This window comes from Passer domesticus, chromosome 3 (assembly GCF_036417665.1).
Source record: "Passer domesticus isolate bPasDom1 chromosome 3, bPasDom1.hap1, whole genome shotgun sequence".
NCBI lineage: Eukaryota > Metazoa > Chordata > Aves > Passeriformes > Passeridae > Passer > Passer domesticus.
This window is the reverse complement of record NC_087476.1, coordinates 16,017,325-16,038,475: the sequence shown is the minus strand read 5'-3', so window position 1 is coordinate 16,038,475 and position 21,151 is coordinate 16,017,325. Positions and strand designations below refer to the sequence as shown.

Genomic DNA, 21,151 nt, shown 5'->3' with positions numbered 1-21,151 from the left:
TGTAGGTTTTTTTGCTGTGTATTGTTTTTTTTTAGTAGCAGCTATGTCCTTTTGCTTCAGTTTGTGTGTATAAGAAGAGGCTATGTCATAAGAAGTAGCTAAGTCTGTAGTTTTTCTCAGTTTGTGGTTATTTTCTCTGTTTTTGAAGGGAAGAGTAATTTTGCATAGGCATGAATGTAATTTCTTTTTTTAATATTGCAGTAGCATAAGCAACTTCTTTCTTTATTATTTCTGGTGAAAAGCAGGTCTCTGTAAAGTTCTAACTCCTTCTTAATATGCCTCATATTTATGAGGTTTGAAGCTTTTTGTTTTTTCCTGACTAGCAAAGGAGACCTAATGGTCCTTGAATTTGGTGTCTCAATAGGAAAATAGTTTCCTCCAGAAAGAAATACATATGAAAAAAAGATGTGAACTTCATTATTGCTTGTAAATGCCACATTTATGAAAAAGAAATCTGGAATAAAGAAAAATTATAGTCTTATGTAGCTTTGCCTATTAGAAGTTAATGCCACTAGAAAAAATTTTTAATAACTGGTCGCTTTGAAAATCTGTTCATCAATTCAGTGTTTGAGGTCCAGTTTTCTAGAAGGTTAAAAGGGTATTGATCAGTATAAAAATTTCTGTACAGGAATTGGAAATTATTTGGGATGTATGTTGTTTAAGTTATAGCCATATGTGCATTCTCAAAATGAGGTGATGTATCCATCTCTGAATGCTCTCTTCATAATGATACTAAAAACATGCTTCTCCTCTGGTGTTTCCTTGTAGCACTCCACATGTTTTGGTTGTAAATATTTTCATCAAAAATGTAGCTGGGGCCATGCAACCTGCTACTGTTAAAAAAACATTCTGAAAGGTACTCTTTAAGTATCTCTGGAGTTTCACAGGGTGCTGAATTTCCACAGAAGATTTTAACTGAAGTGGATGGGGAATGTGCAAGGAAGTGAGAGGACATGTTCAGACTGGAACAGATGCCAAAGCTATTAACACTGGCAAGGCTTTAGGGCTACTGTCAAGTTTTGCTTTGTCATATATTTTACTTTTGTTTCTAGAAGCTGATGTGTTCTGTCAGCTTTTGGCCTGGATGGCATTTAGAGCTGTAGCTCTACAGTGCTTGTGCACACAGATTTTCCTTAAACTTGTCCTTTATAAGGTAGAGGAAAGCCCTTATAAAGTTGTTCTGCTTTAACTGGAGTTTCAGGTGCTTGTTTTCCCTAACAATTTTTAAAGTTTCCCAAAAGACTTTGAAGTTTTTATGGCCTTATCAAGACATCAGTGTTTTAAAAAGTATTTCAATAACAACTGAAATGTTTTTGTTTTTAATCCTAAAACCTGTATATTTACTATTCAAGTTAAGGTTTAGGTCTTGAGGTTTTTATAAGTTTGCTATGCTGCTTTCATGTGTGCACTTTCAAATAGTGCATAAAATTTTAAAAAAAACCCACCCCAACCTTTGTAGTTTTTCTTCACTTTTGAAGGGATTTATAAATGCATCTTCATGAAATGAATTTATATTTACTGTGTACAAGATCCTTGTAACCACTCATTTTAGCCATTCTACCCCAGTTTGCATTATTTGTGTCACTTTGTGATATGTACTGTGCAATTATTTTCTCTTGCCAAATCTCTCATATAAACTTGAAAGTTTTTTTTTTCCAACTTCTGTTTTTTAAGAAGATTGAGCAATCAGTTTTTCTTTTTGGTAGTGAGAGATCTGAAAATACTAGAGGCCATTTTCAGAGATAGCAATACTACATTTTGTGGCAAGCACAATATGGCTTTTTGGTGGCAACCTTGTTACTAATTCCTAATGGACTTGGACCACCCGCTAGAGTAGGCAGTGCTCCCGGGTGGGTAAGGTCTGTATGGTACTTGCTTGTAGTGTTAATTATTATTCCTTCTCAAGTATAGTGCCAAGGGATAAAGGTGTGAGTCTTAATATGAAAAATGTTAGGAGAAGGAAAGGCTCATTGCAATATGTTTCCATTTTACATATTTTCTCCTTTAAATCCTATTAAATTGCTGTGCATTTTTGTCAGCAGCCCTCAAAAAGGTGTTTGATCTGTGAAAATGAAGTAGCTATTTAACAAGTACCATTTTCTGTATTTGTTGCTGTTATACTTACTTTTTTCCTTTATTTTTCATTTATATAAAGTTAAAGCTAATGAAACAAGCTGCATTGAGAGGAGTGAATCTGATATTTCCACTCTGTGGAAGACAGCTGGAACTAAGAGATTCTAATTTTTATTAATAATCCTTGGAGTTTTAGTCAGGAAAAATGGAAGAACAGCAGTGGTATTTTTCTGACCATATGCTCTTGCTTTACTTACTTTTTTAAATGTAAGAAGAAAGAAAATTTGCTTAACTGTAAAAGGTAACAGCAAAATTGAAGGAACTATCTTTTCTGTATTATGTAATGAACTAGAAAAATTTATGCCCAGAATTTTCTTTGTTTAGACCAAGGTGTTAAAACACAATGTTTGATGCTTGAACCTTTGCAAACATATTTTTGTTTAGAAGGACTTGCTGAAGTCCATGAGAAAACTCTACAGATGTACATGTTTGAGACTGGAATATTATATATGGAGCTTAATGATTTAAGTTGTGAGCTTTCAGTTTTTCACCAGTACACTTGAGGAAAACTTAGCTAACAGTGTGAGTTAAAAAAGGGTACTCTTTGATTTATGCTTGTGGAGATATAAACCAATAATTCCTCCTTAGCAGCATGGATTCAGCTCCACCTGGAGTCAAATCTTTATTTTTTTGCCAAGGGATATTGATCCAGCTGGAGGAAATTCAGAGGACAGTAATAAAACATGATTAGGGCTTCAATAGCTAGGTTTATGAAGAAAGTTTAGAAGAATGTTTACTTCACAGATAACTCTGATTGTGGAGGAGGAAAATAATAAACTGTGTGTAAATGGAATCTCACTCTGAAAATATAAGGTGAAGTGTCCCAGAGAGAGTAACAGAAGCCTACCACTTAGGTCTTTCAAACTAGGTTAGAAAATGTGCACTCTGGAGTTCACTGGCAAGGAAGAAGGGCCAGAATGACCCCAAGCCTCTTCCTTCCTTTTCTTTTGCAGCTCTTCATTTTATGCTTTTCAGTTTTCCCGTGAAATACTTCGTAACAGAGAAGTTCCCAGTTTGTATATTGGCACTAATAATGGGGCTGATTCGAAGTAGTCCATGGTGGCTACACTTGGTATCTTGTGTGAAGACATTTTTCTAGGCAGCTGTGCCAGCAGCTCCATGGGGACACTTAGTGGTGCTCAGCTCCTGTTCTGCTGGAGTCATTTTCCCTGTGGGATAATGGGTGGTGGGTGATGTCCCAGCTCAGCCACATCTGTGCTGTGGGGGAAAGGGGGTGAGGACAGAGGAAGGACAGCACTGTGTCCTTGTATGCAAGGGGAAGACAGTGCAAAGATGAAAGTTTGTGCCACCAGTCTTTGTTACATTTTTCTGAAGTCTTGGGGATAGATGCTAAACCTCAAAGGTCAGACAAACAATGTCTCATCTGTACAATGCTCACCAGAGCATCTGTGGATGCTCTGATTTCCACTTTCTCCCTGCTGTGTTGATTTGCCTTGTCCGACTAAAGCTCATGTCACCAGGAAAATTGTTGGAAACTATTAAATCCAATAGCATTTGCCATAAAAAATAGAAAATAACTTAAAGAATGATTTGTCAGCAGGCAGTACTGCCATCACCTGCACACACACAAGCTCACTGATGGTTCAGAAGCCCACAGCCAAGCATGGTGACTGCATTTAAGGTTTAGTAATGGCAATAGGAGACATACCATACTGCTCAACTGCCTGAATTTTAGTTTAAACTGAACAAGCTTTAAGTTCTGCATGTTAAGACAAGTATTTAACTTCTGAAGGATACTGAAAAGGCTTTTTTTCCTTTTTGCTTGGATTTAGCAGACAAAATCCACAGCAGTACTGTGGGCACCAGTATACAAAGCTTTTATGGAAAAGAGCTTTATGTTAAAGTAATCAGGAGGGCTGGCAAATGAGGGCTGGCAGTGCATTTAAATGTTTAACCATGGGCCCTTAAACCACTTGAACAACTCTCCCCTTTACAAATGCTGGCTCACTTGTTGCCTCTACCAGCACTTCTGGCAGCTATATGTTTTGTTTATATGCTCTCTCCCCTGCCATTTCTTCTTCTCTGAGGCTTCTCCAACTTAGGAAGTTTTAATTTTTTACACTGTCATCTTGTTGGAAACTGTCAGAGGAAAACTGCAAGTGCCAAAGCTGCAAAGTTGGAAGTGGAAACGAGGTCAACTATTTTTTTTCCCTTTCTTTGTTTTTTAACCTGTGAAATTTGCTAGCATTCCTCTGAGACGGGATGACATTAATTTCTGTAAAGCTTTCTTGCATCTTGATGTATTTTTTAAAGCACATTTTAAAACATAAAGTAGTCAAAATGTAGAGTCCATTACATATGTACTCTGCACACAGAGTAGGAGATGCACATATTAGTGCTTCTCTGTATGCCAAAAATGGGTCTATATTTTTAGATAGTTCAGCTTATGCTTCTCAAGAAAGAGGGGAAAAACATGTAAGATCTTTCATCTGTATATTGCTTGCTGAGTTATAAATATGAGGGAGTATGATTCATCTAACTGGGTTAATAATGACAAGTTCATGCATTATGTATGTTTACTTTTGTTACAAATAGAATAGGAGCATAGGGAATACAATAGGCTGATGGTAATGTACAGGTGATGGCACACAGAAGGAATTAATTTGAATAGGCAAACATTCTCTAAACTTTTGAAAAGAATGTAGAGGTTTTGGCCTGTTTTTTTGGTGTTGGTATTTTTGTTTTTGGTGTTTTTTTTTTTGTTGTTGTTGTTTTGTTTTTTGGTTTGGGGGTTGGGTTTTTTTTGGTTGTTTTTAAGTTTCTTTGGACTCCAGGCTTCATGGTGTGAAATTCTAGGAAATATCCATAACTATTTTGGAGTCTGATTAATGTTTAGACATGAGTATACTTCAGATGGTTTACTTTTTTATGACTTCAAGAAAAATCAGTTGTCTTGAGTCTGCTGTTGAGAAATGCTTTGTTCTTTATTCCTGTCTACTGAATTTGAGGAATAATTAAATGGAGGCTATGAAAGTATTGATCCTTAACTTAGACATTTGACTACATCATACTCATAAAATTGAATAACAAAGTAGAAAACTTCACATGGGAAGATATCTTGAAAGAGACCTCTTCTCTTTTCTACCTGAATAACCATTCTGGATGTGCACTTGCAGCTTCTAGAAGTTTTGGGGTTTTTTTATGTAGGTGTTTTGCAGTTTAAACCTTTGCACTTATCCCTTGTATCTCTGACATATAATTTTGTTACCTTTGGGAATGGTTGTGCTGATATGTGCATGTGGAAGCACTGCTAAGGACTGAGGAGGTGGATGGTTTCCAGCACTGCCAGCTAAGCATGTGTACATGTTGCTCATTCAATTTTTACAGGAAGTACTTAAGAAAAACAACCCCAATACAGAGCCAAAATATAATTTGTTTATTCTGAAGGGCTGTGGTTGGGTCCTGCAGCTTGTTGGGGAGGAGAAAAAGTAGGGTGGAGGAGGGGAAATATTATTTGTGTTAAGAGTTTGAAAGACCAGATTTTCTGTATTTCTTTAGCTTTTCCATGCAGAAACAATCTGTGTAACCTTTAAAATTGATGAAGGTTCACTTTGACTGGTGGCTGAAATTTCCAGCAAAAGCAGCAAGGTAGTTTCTTTGAGGAGGAAAGGTGGGGACAGTGGGGCTTTGCTTGTTTGTTTTAACAACAACTGTTATGTATCATGGAGTTTGTTCTGGTGAGGCCACCAAGTAACTACAGGGTGATAATATTTTGTCTCTGGGGAGACTGAAGCATCCATAATTGGAAATATTTTTTTCTTGAAATTTTAGTATTCTTTCACCTCTGGATGGGTTACACTAAAGGGGACTTTGATGTCCCTGACATAATTACTGAAGAAATAAAAGCATTTGTTCCTACATGATGCAAAGTTCTTTCTGTAACTGGAACATTTGAAATTCATCTTCATGTCAGGATTTCAGAGCTTCTGGAAAAGAAATCGCATTTTAAAAGAACACCGTAAAATACCAAAAAAAATAAGTAACTCATGCAAGGGCATGAGTTTGTGTTTGTGTTATTCTAAAGTATTTTGGGTTTTGCTCCTCAGAGCAACAAACCCGTTTGAATAGTTACAGTTTAAACTCTGCCTAGATATTATGATCCATACCTTGAATGTTTTCCCTGAATCATAAAGGAGTTGATATACAATCTTTCCCTAGCTGTCTTATTCCTACAGTCTTTCTTTGTTCTTTTTACTTCCTAAAATATTATCATACAGATGCTTAACAAAAACCATGATTATTTTACCACTTTCTTATTTTGAAATAATTTTTATCTTCTTGAAGTACTTGAAGTACTTCTCTTGAATTGCTTACATACTAAAGACCTCATTAAATTCTTATTTCAGAGTTTGCATGAGATAAATAAGGCAGATGTATTGCTTTTTAAAAAGAAATGGAAAATATTGGAATGGTGACTATTTTACTGGCTAGCATTCTTTGTCTTTATAACTTCTGTCAGAGTAAGATGCCATGTGTTGGGAGAGTAGCAAATGTGCTTTATGGAATAGGTCTGAAGAGCCTGGAAAGTAAAAAAAGTTAATATAAAATATGCTCATGAACTTAAAATTATCAGTGCTTAAAAATTAAATGCTTCTTTTCATAGAATTTAAATGAGGAAATAAGGCAATGTAAAAATTAGTGGTCTTATTTTGCAGACACTGTTGGATGAGATATTTATAATCAGAAGTAATTCTGGAGGTTTCCTGCTGGTTTGGGTTATAGTGTTTCCAGAGTGAGTTTAATTAGCTTGTGTTGCTTCCATCTTTGATTACTGGCTATGCTGATAAACATCTCCATAAGGCAGGGACAGGAAAATAATATGTAATATTTCCTTGTGAAACTTTCTGAAATGTGTATATTAAGACAGTTTATGTTCTGTGTCTAAATATATTAACTGATTTGGTGTAATTTTCTTGTTACAGATTCAGAATATGAACAACATAATCACTTTTCCATTGGACAGTTTGCTGAAGGGAGACCTGAAAGGAGTGAAAGGGGTATGTCTTTCCTCCTATTAATATATAGGACTGTTGTTGGTACAGTAGATACATTTAACAAGTGTATTAATCTCATGTGTTGGAAGGTGTAGGATACTGAGGTAATGTATTAGCTCAATAAACAAGACTTTGGGGTTTTTGTTTGTATTTTGAGTTTTTTTGTGAGTCAAGTCATCCTTTCTGTTTGTGGATTCACATACCTCATGTTCTTGAGTATGTATACAAAACAACATCTGAGAAGCTTTAAAAGCAGGCCTGAGATACAGAAGATAAGCAGAGAAAGAGGTGTAAGAGTCAGATATTTACTTAGTTGTGTTAAGGGTAGTACTGTATTTTTAAGGATTTTTAGCATTCTAAATTTACCTGGAACTATTAAGAAACACACATTAGAGTGTATGAGCATATTTTTTTTAAAGAAGCTGAAATCTATTTGTTTATGCCCCAAGAACATTTCCTATTTGAAATAACAGCAACTTAAGACTCAAATGATGATATGTTTATGATAAATTTCAGAGCCTATGGCGAGCAAACTTACTTGGCTTTTGCTTTGTTTGCTAGTGAGCAAACAGGAAGTGACTGGCAGCTGTTGTTCGAGGACATCGAGGAAGGAGAAAAATGTGCACATAGACTAAAAATGGTTCCTGTAAATTACTGGAGGATAAATAGATTATTTAGTAAGATAGACTTATTATCTTTGTGTTGTTTGCTTACCACATTTCACTCGTGTTTTTCTCTATGTCAGAATAAATACATTTATTACAATACAGTGTTTCCCCACTGCCTTGAGAATATAATCAAATGCTACTTCAGTTAATTTAATAATTGGCTCAATAATTAATTAACATGTAAGAATTAGTTCCTAATCTGTAGTTGCAAAGTTTTTCCAGTGTCTGACAGTTGTAGTTGTCTGTTCTCTTGAACTTCATCAAAGTTTCAGCTCTTGCATTTTTAGACATCAGTGAAATAACTTTACAACTTGTTAAGATAATTTTATCCAAATTACCTTATTTAGAGGAAAGAAGACAAAGGCATTTAGAATGAAAGTAATTCAGAATTCTCATGGAATTAGTTATGCTAAGCCATAAGGTCTATATTGTTCCCATTAAGTCAGTGGAAAATCGAATTTTTAAAACTTTAGTGTGATGAATCAAGTTCTTAGCCAAGGCTATACTGCAGCCTTGGGACAGGGACTTTTTTCCAGTAGAGGCAGAGATAGAATGATGAGAAAGTAGTTACTTTGATTAATTGCATAGTGTGGTCTTGGGACAACATGTTGTTATACTTTTTAAGGAGTAAAATGGAGCTGTAAAAATCATTGTAAAGAGCATCCTAGAGATGCTTTTAAAAACATGAGTGTATTAATTCTCTTTGCAAGATTGATTCTCCTATGTGTGAGATTGCTTTTGCACTACCCTTAGAAGAAAGAGTGAAGTTCCTTATTCTAGTAGGCACTGCAAGGGGCCAAGGTGTGTCTTCACTGTTAGAGCCACAGTAGTTTTCATGTAAATAGCTGGATGTTATTTTTTCTCTTTTCTTGACAGGACCTGAAAAAACCCTTTGATAAAGCTTGGAAGGACTATGAAACAAAAGTGTATGTATATTTTGAACTTTTATTTAAGAGGGAAATGTAACTGAAACCTGTACAGGTTATTACTTAATGCTGAGGTTGGATGCTCTCAGCAGGTGCAGCATGTACTAGAAGTGAATGTACACCTCTCTGAGGCTTGGGAGTTGTGTCTTATGTTCTGGATCTAACTTTACTTAGCATAAGCCACTTGTTTGGAGTTACCAGATACACTGTTTAAACAAACAGCTATAAAATAAGTTTTTTATAAACTGGAATTTTATATCTAGCTAAATAAATTGAGTGAGTCAACAAAGCTCAACACCTAATATCAAACACAATTTATTCTGGTTCCTAGTAAATCTTAAGTGGTTCTGTGTCCTGCATCAGGGACAGTTGTTTCCAAGGCTGGCCTGGTTAATTGTATTAGTACAGCTGACAGTCTCTGAAGTAGAATTTTGTAGTCAGTTTTATTCCACATTACAGTACTACCTGGATTGACTATCAGTTTTGTGTCACATGTTCAGTGTCTTTGTTCTTCTGAAATAATGCTGCCTTGCATATGCCTTGCATATCATCAGACCATCTCTGATGATACAGGTCCAGAAGAATCATGTATGATGACACTATTTAACATAAATAACTTGCAGATCCACAGCCAACTAGACTGGCTGAAAATCTAGCTTCTCTGGTGCCCACTTAGTTAGTCTGTTTGAAGTCTTCAGAAGTTATTCCTGTAACTGATTTACCCACAAAAGCAACCAGTTAGCTAGATTTCATTATTCCTTTTGTGAATAGCAATGAAAATGGTCCAGTTATTGCTTTCTAGCATGAAATTGTGAGGAAGACCTGTGTGGCTTTTGGTTTTTGAAACTGCCTAGCTATAGCTGGATTTTCATAAAAGGACATTCTCAAATACTGAGATAAACCTCTGGTCTGACACTCTAAATCCATAGAAGATCGTGTTGGCTCCAGTGTTTTATGGTCCTGACACCGGTAAGCAGTCTCATTTGGTGCCATACCAGTTATTGACTATTGAAGTAATTAAGATTTCTAATCACTGCTTATGGCAGTAGTTGATCTCTGAGGACAGGCCTTAAAGAATAGTCCTATATTTTAGTCTGCTGCTGTCTAGCACTGCTTGATTGCTGGATCTGAAAGCTTGTTTACTTGTGTGTGACTATTCATACTGACAACCCACAAAGTTTATGTGCAGAATTTGAAATAAATTTGTTCATTGCTGGGACATACACCAAGGGGAATGTTACTACTGGACCAAGACCTCTAGTGCTTTTAGATTTCTGGCCTAATATTCACTAGGATGAGTGTGTTGAAATGATGTAAAGATTTCTACTTAATCATCAGTTTGTTCAGAGCTGGCATTTCAGAGTCAGATATACCAGAAATATTTTCAGTTGTTATTTAATTTTATTAAGTACTTGAGAAGTAAGAAATCCCCTTAGAAAATGTATTTGTATATTTGGGGATTTTCATTTGAGCTTATGGACATGTTGGAAATGTTATTTTGTGTGCTGTGTCATTCAGGACCTGAAAACGTGATGCTGACGATGTGTTTTCTGTCTGTGCCATTGAATCCATTGTTGCTTGTATTTCTTTCAGCTGGCAATCCTTTAGAAAACCTTTTTTATAACTTTGCCTTCAAGTAAGACACTTGGGTTTTGATATGAAACAGGTTTTCTTTTCCACAGTTATTTCTACTTTCTGCAAGATTTTTTTAACAAATGAAGCAGACCTACCTGACTGCTCATTTCTAAGCCATTTATGTGTCAGGTTATTCAACATGCAGAAGTTGAAGGTAGCACACGTTCATCAGGAATTTTTCAGATGCATGAACTATTTTTTTGGTATTTCTAAGTGGTGGGCTGGTACAATTACTGAGTGCTGTGTTTTTTTAAGTGGTTAGATGAAAGCTCCACATCAATATTTTGAAGTTTTAAGCTCTTAATTCAGTCTGTTGGACTCCTTGACTTTGATGAAGACCAAAGGATCATCTACTTGAGGCTCAGGATAGGGAGCCTGGGAATTCTGTGTGCAAGACAATTCTTTCAAATAATGGGCTGCTCTTCTTTTGCTTTTTTTTTCTTTTTTTGCCTTTTTTTTTTTTTTTGGTAGGCTGTTCTACAACAGTGGAAATTACTTTTCATGGCATAAGGTTGGTAGTTAGGGAGTACTGTTTTTAAGTGCAAGCTGTGTTGCTTATACTGAGGAGCAGACCAGTTTTCCATGATTTTGTTGAGTTAAATTCAGTCTTGGAAATTCCCTGAGACCCCTGCCCATAGGACTGTGGAATTTGTCAGACCTCTTGGACATCAGTTCCCAGATAAATTGAGATGTTACGACTTGTCATTATAGAGCATTTGTCTTTAAAAACTAGAGATGGGAATTTTAATGATGTGATTTTCAACTCAGGATGAGAATATTAATTTGAGCTTGAATTTGTTCAGGTCATCTTTTTTCTCATACTAATTTTTTTGACATAGGAAAACAGTGAGGTTTCTCTGGGTTGCTATTGTACATGCTGCTGAGGTTTCTTAAGAAATAACTCTTTTCATTCTGTGACTGTCCTGGATGAATCTAAACTTCCTTATAGCTGTGTGTTTTGATCATCTGTAGCAGTGGGTGGATGCAGAATCACCTCAAAAAGTCTTAATTACAAATTTTGGGGGTTTTGTTCTGGTATCTTCATGCTCTCTGCTTCAATAAAAAGGACAAAGGAATGGGGAGAGGTAACCTCAGTCTCACCTACAGCTTGTGTTGCCAGAGTAGAATGGTGGATGTAGGTGCTGATAGCCAGAGGTTTGCTCAGCCTTCTTCAATCTGTTACTTTAGGTAACTCCTTGTTTGAATTCTGCCTAAAACCAGTTCTAGGTGTGTGCTTAGTGAGCTGTCTTTTCCAGTGAGATTTCTTCTAACATGTGAATAACTCTTTTTAAAATTCTTCCCCCTTTTTTTTTCTTTCTTTTCCCTTTTGGTTCACATACTATTCAAGGCTGCTAGGCTGCTCTTTTTCTGCACATGCCTCTGTATCATATGCTTAACATCATATTGTTCATCTGCATTTCCTAGTCACAAGTACAGACCTGTGAAGCTGCGTGCCAGGTAATGAAGTGGTGTTTTTGTAGTTTGTTGGGAAGTGACAGTTTTCATATTGATTGCTGTCTTTATAAGGAAAAATTTTAAGCTTATTTATCACACTATCTCATCTCTCTTCCTTGCACCTTTGTGATAACCTCTTGGGTGCAAATATACCCAAGTGTGACATATTTGAAAAGAAAGAAAGTTAATTTTAAAATGGCATCTGCTTTGCTTGATTCCCATAACAATTTTTGAGATTCAACCTCTCTCTGTAATTAGGTGTGTTTAAAAATTCCTATGCATCTAGTTCTTGTTTGGGAGAGAGATATTAAGATCCTTTCTGATGATCTTGGATCACCATCCATCATTGTTGATTACTATGCACCTCCTTTGCCCTGTAGCCACCTAACTTCTCAGACTATTTTCCTCAGGATCACCTTAGCTGAAATAAAAGGGGGAAGTTGGAGCCCTCTTTCTCTATACCCTGGGGCTGCTCTTGAGTAAGGTGGTATGAGGAGAAAGCAACCACTAGCTTCATGCAAACCTACTTCAGTCAAAAATTTGGACTATCCTGAGGTGGCATTTATGAATAATTTATATTTTCTCACCACCAATCATTAACATGACTCAGTTGGAGCCATAAAGATTTTAAAATGTTTTTAAAGCCTTAAAGCAGTGCATTTCTGATGGGACCTCAGTTACAGTTGTTGTTTCCCACATAAGAGCTGGGAGATGCCACCAGAGCAGCGCGGCGGGACTGGTCTGTGTCCTTTGGGAGAGCTGTTTCAGACTGGGCTCTTCTTGCTACGAGGCAGTTGCTTTCCCCTGTGTACTTCAACACTAATGGCAGGCGTGCCGGGGGACCATATGGGGAAGGAGTACACATGTCATAAAAACTGCTCATTCTCCCAGCAGGCAGATTGGATTCAGCAAGGCACTGAGCCAGATATCACCCACATGCTTCAGTTTGGTCGGTCCTGTTGTGGTAGATTCCGAGGTAAAGACTTTGTGTCAATTTTACACAGGAAATAGAAGCATTAACTTACTGAAGCATATTATTCACAATTTTTTTTTTAGCTGAATATGTCTGTATTCTGGACATAAACCTGATTTTCCTGAAAAGAAAAAAAATATTTTTAAAAATAGAGTTGTCTTATTTTGGGGCCTGTAAATGCCTATTATCTTCAGAAGTCTTCTTTAACAAGTGTTGTGATCATGCTATGAAATGTAAACATCAATGGAAACTAATAATATTTGAGCTATTTTTGGGAAGGCTGATTACCTCTCCTTCTTTGCCATTCTCCTTTTAAAAACTGGGCATGAGGTCTCTTTGACACAACTGAGTGAAGAGAACAAGTTGTTTGAATATGCGTATGGCATTTTAAGATCCAGGCATTAACAATACGTTACTGTGAAAAAATGCAAGTGCTCATATCTAGAAATAACTATCATTCATGAGTTTCTGAACTATTTGAAGTCAATGGAAAAATGAACAAAGTCAAATACAGTCATCTATTAAGATGTCTGCACAACTATTTAAGTGATGCTATTTCCAGTTTAGTAAATTCATGTTTTACACAATATGAAACAATTTGAGCTGAAAATTCTGCAAGCATTTCTCAATTTACTTCTTCAGAGCTCTAACTTGACTCAGAAAGGCATTGATATTCATAGCTCCTAGATATTGCTGTCATGTTTCCTTTTAATGCAAGTACGTAAGATGGAAGTGGAGTCACAGCTTGTAAATAGTGATATAGAATGAAAGTGCTAAACAAGGTTGCTTAAACATAGAATCACAGAATAGAATAATACAATCATTTAAGTTTGAAAATACCTTTAAGTTGATCAAGTTCAACCATAAATCTAATGCTGCCAAGTACATATCTAAAGCATGTCGCTAAATGTTACATCTACACATCTAAATACCTGCAGGGATAGCGACCCAACCACTTCCCTGGGCAACCTGTTCCAATACTTGGCAACCCTTTCCAGAAGAATTTTATTTCTAATATCCGATCAAAACTTCCCCTACTCTAACTTGAGGCAGTTTGTTTTTGTGCTATTGCTTGTTACCTGTGAGAGGAAACTGAAATTCCACTGCTAAAATCTCCTTTCAGGTAGCTGTAAAGAGTGATAAGGTACCCTTGAGCTTCATTTTCAACAACGTAAAGAATCCCAACTCCCTCAGCAACTTCTCATCAGACTTGTGCTCCAGACCCTTCTCTGTTGCTCTTCTCTGGACTTGCTCCAGCACCTCAGTGTCTTTGAGGGGCCCAGAACTGGACAGAGCACCTGAGGTGTGGACTCATTGGTGCAGAGTACAGGGGGACTATCACTGCCCTGTACACACTATTACTGATACAGGCCAGAATGCCATTGGCCTTCTTGGCCACCTGGGCACATGCTGGCTTGTGCTCAGCTGGCTTCTGACCAGGACCTGCAGGCTCTTTTCTGATGGGCAGCTTTCCAGCCACTCTGTCCCCAGCCTGTAGCGCTGCTTGGGGTTGTTGTGATCCAAGTGTGGGACCTGGCACTTGGCCTTATTGAACTTCATACCATTGGCCTTTCCCTATCGATCCAGCCTGTCCAGATCCCTCAGCAGTCTTCCTACCCTCCAGCAGATCCACATAGCCCCAGCTTAGTGTCATCTGAAGGCTTACTGGGAATGCACTCAATCCCCTTTTCCAGGTGATTCATAGAGATATTAATCAGGACTGGCCCCCAACACCAAGCCTGGAGAATACCACTAGTGACCAGTCACCAGCTGGGGTAGTTCCATTCACCATCATCTGCCAGGCTTGGCTCTCCAGGCAGTTTTTTTGCCCAGTGAACAGTGTGCCTGTTCAAGCCATAAGCAGCCAGTTTCTCCAGGAGAATCCTGTGGGAAACAGTGTCAAAGGCTTTACTGAAGTCCAGGTAACCACATCCACAATATACTGTTTCAAGTCTAAGATTTCATATTAAGTATTTTTATTTTGAAAGAGATTACCTACAAATTAAATGGAAAAGTCTCTGAATGAATCTGCAGATGCTATGGGTGAAATGATGAAAATATCTGAGCGCATTTTTCTCCTTCTGTCCTCTTTCCCTTTATCATTCAGAGCAGGATGTATGGAAGGGAAAACCTTTCAAGCATTTCCAAAAGGAAAAGGTAACTTCTTCATTGAGGATTTGAGTGTTAGGAGAGACATACTTTACTGTGAGCACTGACAGACAGTAGGGTGAAATGAAATGGAGGCTCTTTCACCAAAAAGCTGGAGGGCTCAAGCCTGGAGAGTCAGGCTGAAAAGGAAGACTAGACAAAGAAAGGATATTTGAAATGAAAATATCTATTATTTTATTTAAAAAAAAAGCCTTCAGAAACACTTTTCCCAGAGTGCTACCAATTCAAGTGTGTTCCTTCCAGGTGCTATTGTCAGTCTCTGCACTGTCCCATGTATGTACCCAGACTCAGCCTGGCTGACTGCTGTATGGAGAAGAAGAAGAATGACAGAGTTGCTTCCCAGTCAGCCAGTTCTCTACTGCTGCATGTACACAGGGTGCTCTGATTTTTTACCCTTATTGACTGGCAGAAAATAAATACATGTCTTTGGTTCTTATTTATACCACAATCTGTATGACAAAATTGATTTGTTTGAAATGAAAATTGTGATTTATATTGAAAGATAGTTGCTTTTCAAATAGAAGTGGTAAAAATAGTCTTATATTGGAAACTGAATGGGTGAGACCATTCACTTTGTATCTATTTACCTTTACTGTTGTAATTATACATCCTGTATTTCAGCTTTGCTTGTCTATTGCACACATCTGACCTCGCTGTATATTAGTTATGTGCAGCTGTCTTGTAAATGGACTGACGTGTGCTCACATTTTAATCTTAGTCAGCAAAGTGTGTATGTGTGATATGTGCTGCATGAGCTCCAAGAATAGCAGCATTACAAAACATTTGCTGCTTTCTTATTGTTTCTAGAGTATTTTTTAGAGTTTTCACAATTTTCTTATTGATTTGGGTTAATTCATCTGCCTGGAAAACCTGAATACCCTGCAACACTTGGAAATCTCACCGTGTAGTGTTACAGGACTGTCTTTGCCAAAAGGATTTGGTTAATGTCACAATAGGCTGACACTTGAAGCTGAGTTGATCCTTGCATTTGGGTAGGACACTCAGCCAGCCTTTAGCACTCGGAGGATTTGCATGCAAAAGGGCTGTGAGGGGTTTCTTTGTTTCCCTAGATACAGTATCAGTTAGACAGCAGGTAGCCTTTTATTGTGGCAAAACGACAGGGTAAATTCTGAATTACAAAGATGAAGATGTAGTTAGATATTAAAAGTAAAATAATGAGGAAATGTAAATGTGAAATGCACGAGGCATGTATCTCTGATACTTGTCACTGAGAGGTGATTTGGGGGTTTTAGTAAAGTATCTTTTTGAGTTTTTGAAAACAGGTAGCCTGAAGCTCCACCAAATGGCTTCAAGGATATCTTTCTCTGAATTGCTTGATAGAGGTCAGTATATTTTCATCTTAGTTTAACTATTTTTTTGCCTGTGGAGTATGGTTTATCCTTTAAAGAGCAGAAAGCACTCTTTCACCAAAATCTAGCTTTCTTTAGGAGGAGTACAATGTATGCCATGGTATTGTGCATAACATTTGACTGTTTGGCAGTGTTAGCTGTCTTTTGGTTTAACTAGCTTTGAGAGATACCTTATGGCATGCAAATAAACTCCCAAGATTTTGGACGTGGTTTCATTTTCTTGCGGTTGAGTATTGTTCTCTGTAAAAAATGAAAATACTATACAATGGCAGTTGGTAGTTATTGGCCTTCTCACACCTGGTCACACATTAGTGAGGTCTTTGGCCTCAAGCATTGCTGGTTCATTTGGAAACTGAGAGAACGGAAACATCCTGGATCTTTCCTCTGAGGTTTGACTGCTTTAGAACGATCAAGTATGACATAATGTAAACTCTTCTAGAGTGTGTGCTAGAAATGAGCTGCATATTCATAATTTTCTATGAATCTTTTGTGTAGTGGTTTATCTTTCTTGTTCAGGATTGTCTGGTTAATTCTTGTGTCTGGACTCTTGTTTGCTGTGCCTTCAAAATAGCATAACTGGTAGTAATTGGGTAAGAGTGGGGACTTATTCTTGATGAAAACAAAACATTCTGGAATTTAGTTTTAATTCAGGCAACTGGAGGTTTTCAGAACATTTATTTCAAAGGAGAGGAGCTTCCTTCAAACGTCTGCTTCTGGCAGGATGCGATGGACTGAGGAGGAGCACAGTGCTGGCTGGATGTGCTGGCTGCTGCAATACTGCACAGGGCTGGCTCTGCTGTGCCTGCCTGTGCTGAAAGCACAGTGGGGCTTCTTGAATTGCTGCTCAAAATGCTTCCCAGTGGGAATGTTGTAGAGAAGGATTAATGGAATGAATTCTTGTTTTCCCATGCTGCTTGAGGTGTAATAGGAGACAGTTTCTCATTTTTGAGAAGTGTAAGTACAGAACATTTTGTTGACTGGAAGTCCTTAGACCTTTTAGACATTTTCCTATAAGCTGTTAGGGTAATGTTAACATCAGGTTAAGAGAGTACTTGAGACATGTCACCTTTTCAGAGAGAGAGCTAAGAGACACTTGACTGCCCAAGAGGAGGTAGGACAGTTGTGTGTGTTATTTGTTCCTCTGATCTCCTTCCTGTATTCCTTGTTCAAAAGCAGCATAGCATTTCCTCAGGAAGCTTTTTTCAGAATTTTGAGGTTTTAAACAGTATGAATGACAAGCTAAGTCTTCAAAAAGTAAACACCCTCATGTATTTTCTCTTTATATATATATATATATATATATATATATATATATATTAGACTTATATATATATTAGACTTATCTAACTGGGTTGTCAAGTTATACTACTGCGTTTAGGAATAATATGGAGAATAGCTTTAACAAATGCAGAAGTGAGTTTATAGGAATAGGCCAGGCATTGGTTATTCATTTATATTCTGCAGGAGAACCTGTTTTATTCAGAGCTCTTGGAAAATGTTCATGGAAACTTTTAGGGAATTAGGACAGCTGGTCTAGCAGACTTTGAAGTCTGTAACACAGCCGGCTGGTCGGCATTCCCAGTGCCAACTGGCTCAGCAGCAAATAGAGACAGCAACTGTGATTTTGGCTTAGGAAACCCTGTATATATAGAAGATGACTTGATGACAGGCAAGACTCAATAAATCTGGTGACATAACTGAACTTTGTTAACCAGTGTTTGCTCTGTTGGGATTAAACATCCCCCTATGTTTTCAATTAAAACTCATTATTTTTTCTTGTATTTTCTTTCTTTGGAGCAGGAACTTAGTATGTACTTCTCATTGACTCTCTTTTGGAGTATCTGTCAGAACATTACTTTTACAGATGATTAATTAGATTTCAGCTACTGTATGTCATTGCTGATCTTTAGTCATTGTCAAATTTCAAATGAAATGTCATCTGGAAGTAAGTCATATGCAAAGCTACAGGAGTTTGGCTCTGCATCTGTCAGTAGACTTTGTGAATAATCTGATTTCCTGAGAGGCTGTGGATTTCTCACTTCGTTGACTGATTCTTTTTGCCTTATAGTACAAAAATAGAGAAGGAGAAAAAAGAGCATGCTAAGCTTCATGGGATGATTCGTACAGAAATAAGTGGAGCTGAAATTGCAGAAGAGATGGAGAAAGAAAGAAGATTCTTCCAGTTACAGATGTGTGAGGTAAGATTCAGTGTGAAATTATTATTATTATTATTATTATTATTATTATTATTATTATTATTATTATGCTGTTTGTAGGAAAATTTTGAAAAATGCAATTGTTTAAGAGTGGCGGTGATATTAAAGGGAAATGCCAAGTTATTTATTGACTCCATTTATGAAAACACATTTTTTAATTATCCTGATGGGCAAACTTTATAGGGAATTTAGATATTTTCTAGTTGCACTAAACAGCTAAATTAATGCAAATAAACCACCAAGAGATTGTAATAAATCAGTCTTTACACCACTACTTCACTGTAAGTTATTTTAAGCCCTTGATCATTCTCTGAATTGTTCCTTTCCTGACAGCTGTTGCATTATTAGAAGGAGAGGCTCTAGTCTAGCACACTGCTGGGTTGGTACAGGAAAAAAGTGCTAGGGATGAAATCCAGTTGTCTTTCAATTTGTTTCAGAATGTTTCTACTTCAAAATCTCTGTGATTTTGCAGTATGTTAAATCTGATGTGAATATTTTTGGTTCGATTGCTTTAAGGATATGTCTGGTTCTGTGGTTGGGAATTCTAGTTGCTGTGTTTGTTTTTAGTACACATTAGCCCAAAAATACACCATGGGTGTTTCTACTGCCTTTCCTGTGATGATGATAGCTAATTTGACTCATATGCCAGCATAGCATAACTGCAGTTGTCCTAGATATTACTTTTAGTAACTGCATGCACTCATACATAAGAGAAAAGTTTCACATTCCTATACAGAATCAGACTAAAATGTTCAAAACTGATTAAGGGATTTGAGTAACAAATAAACATATGGATGTTGTCAGCTAATTGCCCATCTGTATCCTTTCTAAGAAACAACTAGGAACAGATGCTTCTCTCTTGCTGTGTCACAATAAAGGAAGAGTTCACTTTAGTCAGTTGTAGTGATAATGAAGGGTGATGTCTGAATTTGGATTAAATTACTCTAAATGTGGAATAGCTGAAGTGTATCCTGTATTTCTTCTGATTTTGAGGAAAAGAAATTTATACTAGGTCACCTCTGAATAGTTGTAAAAGAGGACTATGGTTTTGTTTTGATAGTAAATGAGAAGGGTGACATATTGAAGTTTTATCATAAGTACCGACTAGTTATCTATAAATTATGGAAGTGAACTGAATACCAAATACCTAGAGCTCCATTTGAAATTAACAGGAGCTGGAGAGGTGATTGTTGTAACTAAATACTATCCAGTGCACACATCTACATTTAGGCTCATCGTTTGTTCACCTGAACCAGCATAAGAAGCTGCAACATTGAAAGCTGGCACTTGGATGCTGCTTTACTTTAGCTGATTTAAAACATTTGGGGTCTATGGTGAGAAGGGGAAACCCAGATGCACTAGAGCACCATTAAGACATTCATTCTTTCAATTGGAGGTCACTGGCTAAGATGGGGTTAAATTTTTTGGTAATTTCATGGACAGTTAAGGACTTTGATATTTGATCAATCATACTTCTGCTTGTGTGGCTGACATTTTATGCTGTGATATTCATGGGAAGAGCTGCCACTTAATGTGGACTTTGTGCCTTATGCAAAAGGACAGTAATTACACTTCTTTTGCACTTGACAGTAGATTCATTGAAAAATCTCTTGCTAAACTGTAATTTGCTGTAATTACCATGTATAAGGATTTGATAAAGAAAACTATGAAATCAACAGGCAGATTTTAAAACTTGTTGAAATAATTGCTCACTTTAATTTTAGCCAACTGCTTTCCTCCTTAATGACATCTGTATAGTAATGAATTTAACAACTAGTGAGATAAATTTTTAGATGTGCTGCTAGGTATAAGAATGGGTTCCTATATGTACTGCACAAACCTTTTCATGCTTTCTTTAACAGTGGCTTTCCTTAGGAGCCCCAAAGGATATTCTAACAATTTGAACAAATCATAGTGAAATATCCTCACAGGATATCAAAAGTCAGCAGACAAGAATTCTTTTTGTGTGATTTAACTCTTGAAGCCACTTTTTGCTGCATTTTCTTTTAGCTTTTGTAAATCTGTAACTATTAAAACTTGTTGAAATATAATTGAAAATAAAGTGTTAAAAAAAATCCTGTAGCAGTAATAATTTGTTTTGTGAATTACTGTTTTAACAGTACCTGCTGAAAGTCAATGAAATCAAGATTAAAAAAGGAGTGGACTTGCTTCAGAACTTGATCAAGTATTTTCATGCTCAGTGCAAGTATGTTTTACTTTTCATAATCTCTACACTAACTGGAACAACATTTTGTTTTCAAATTTTGACATCATAACACTTTTCTAGAATCTTCAAAATCTTAAGTTTCAGCTGTTCTTGCTGATGTCTTTTGACAGATTGCTTTTGACAGATTAGTCATAGCTTTTGTTACTACATTCTGAAACATGAAATGAGGTTGAGCTTGTTATGTTGATTGTAATTGTATGTTCCAAAGGAATAGTGAACAATAATTTGCCATGTTTATAAACTACTCTTGAAACAGGGCTTTTAGTTTGATCTATTACTTAGTGGTCCGTTAGTTTTGATGGACTTTGAGTGTATCTAACAATGATGTAAATTAATTATGTGCTCAAGAAAAATAAGTTGCATA

General features: G+C 36.7%; 1 protein-coding gene across 5 annotated transcripts in view; it reads left to right on the top strand.

Moving 5' to 3' along the window:
- Positions 1-21,151, top strand: part of ASAP2 (ArfGAP with SH3 domain, ankyrin repeat and PH domain 2) — an 84,984-nt gene that overhangs the window by 24,727 nt on the left and 39,106 nt on the right. For 4 of the 5 annotated variants that reach the window (XM_064411974.1, XM_064411975.1, XM_064411973.1 and 1 more), the window contains 4 exons: positions 7,077-7,151; positions 8,693-8,742; positions 18,413-18,542; positions 20,681-20,766. In XM_064411974.1, the coding sequence (XP_064268044.1) occupies positions 7,077-7,151; positions 8,693-8,742; positions 18,413-18,542; positions 20,681-20,766 (341 nt within the window). Of the gene's footprint in view, positions 1-7,076; positions 7,152-8,692; positions 8,743-17,994; positions 18,014-18,412; positions 18,543-20,680; positions 20,767-21,151 lie in introns of those variants that run through there. The other variant, XM_064411977.1, reaches the window with a different exon arrangement.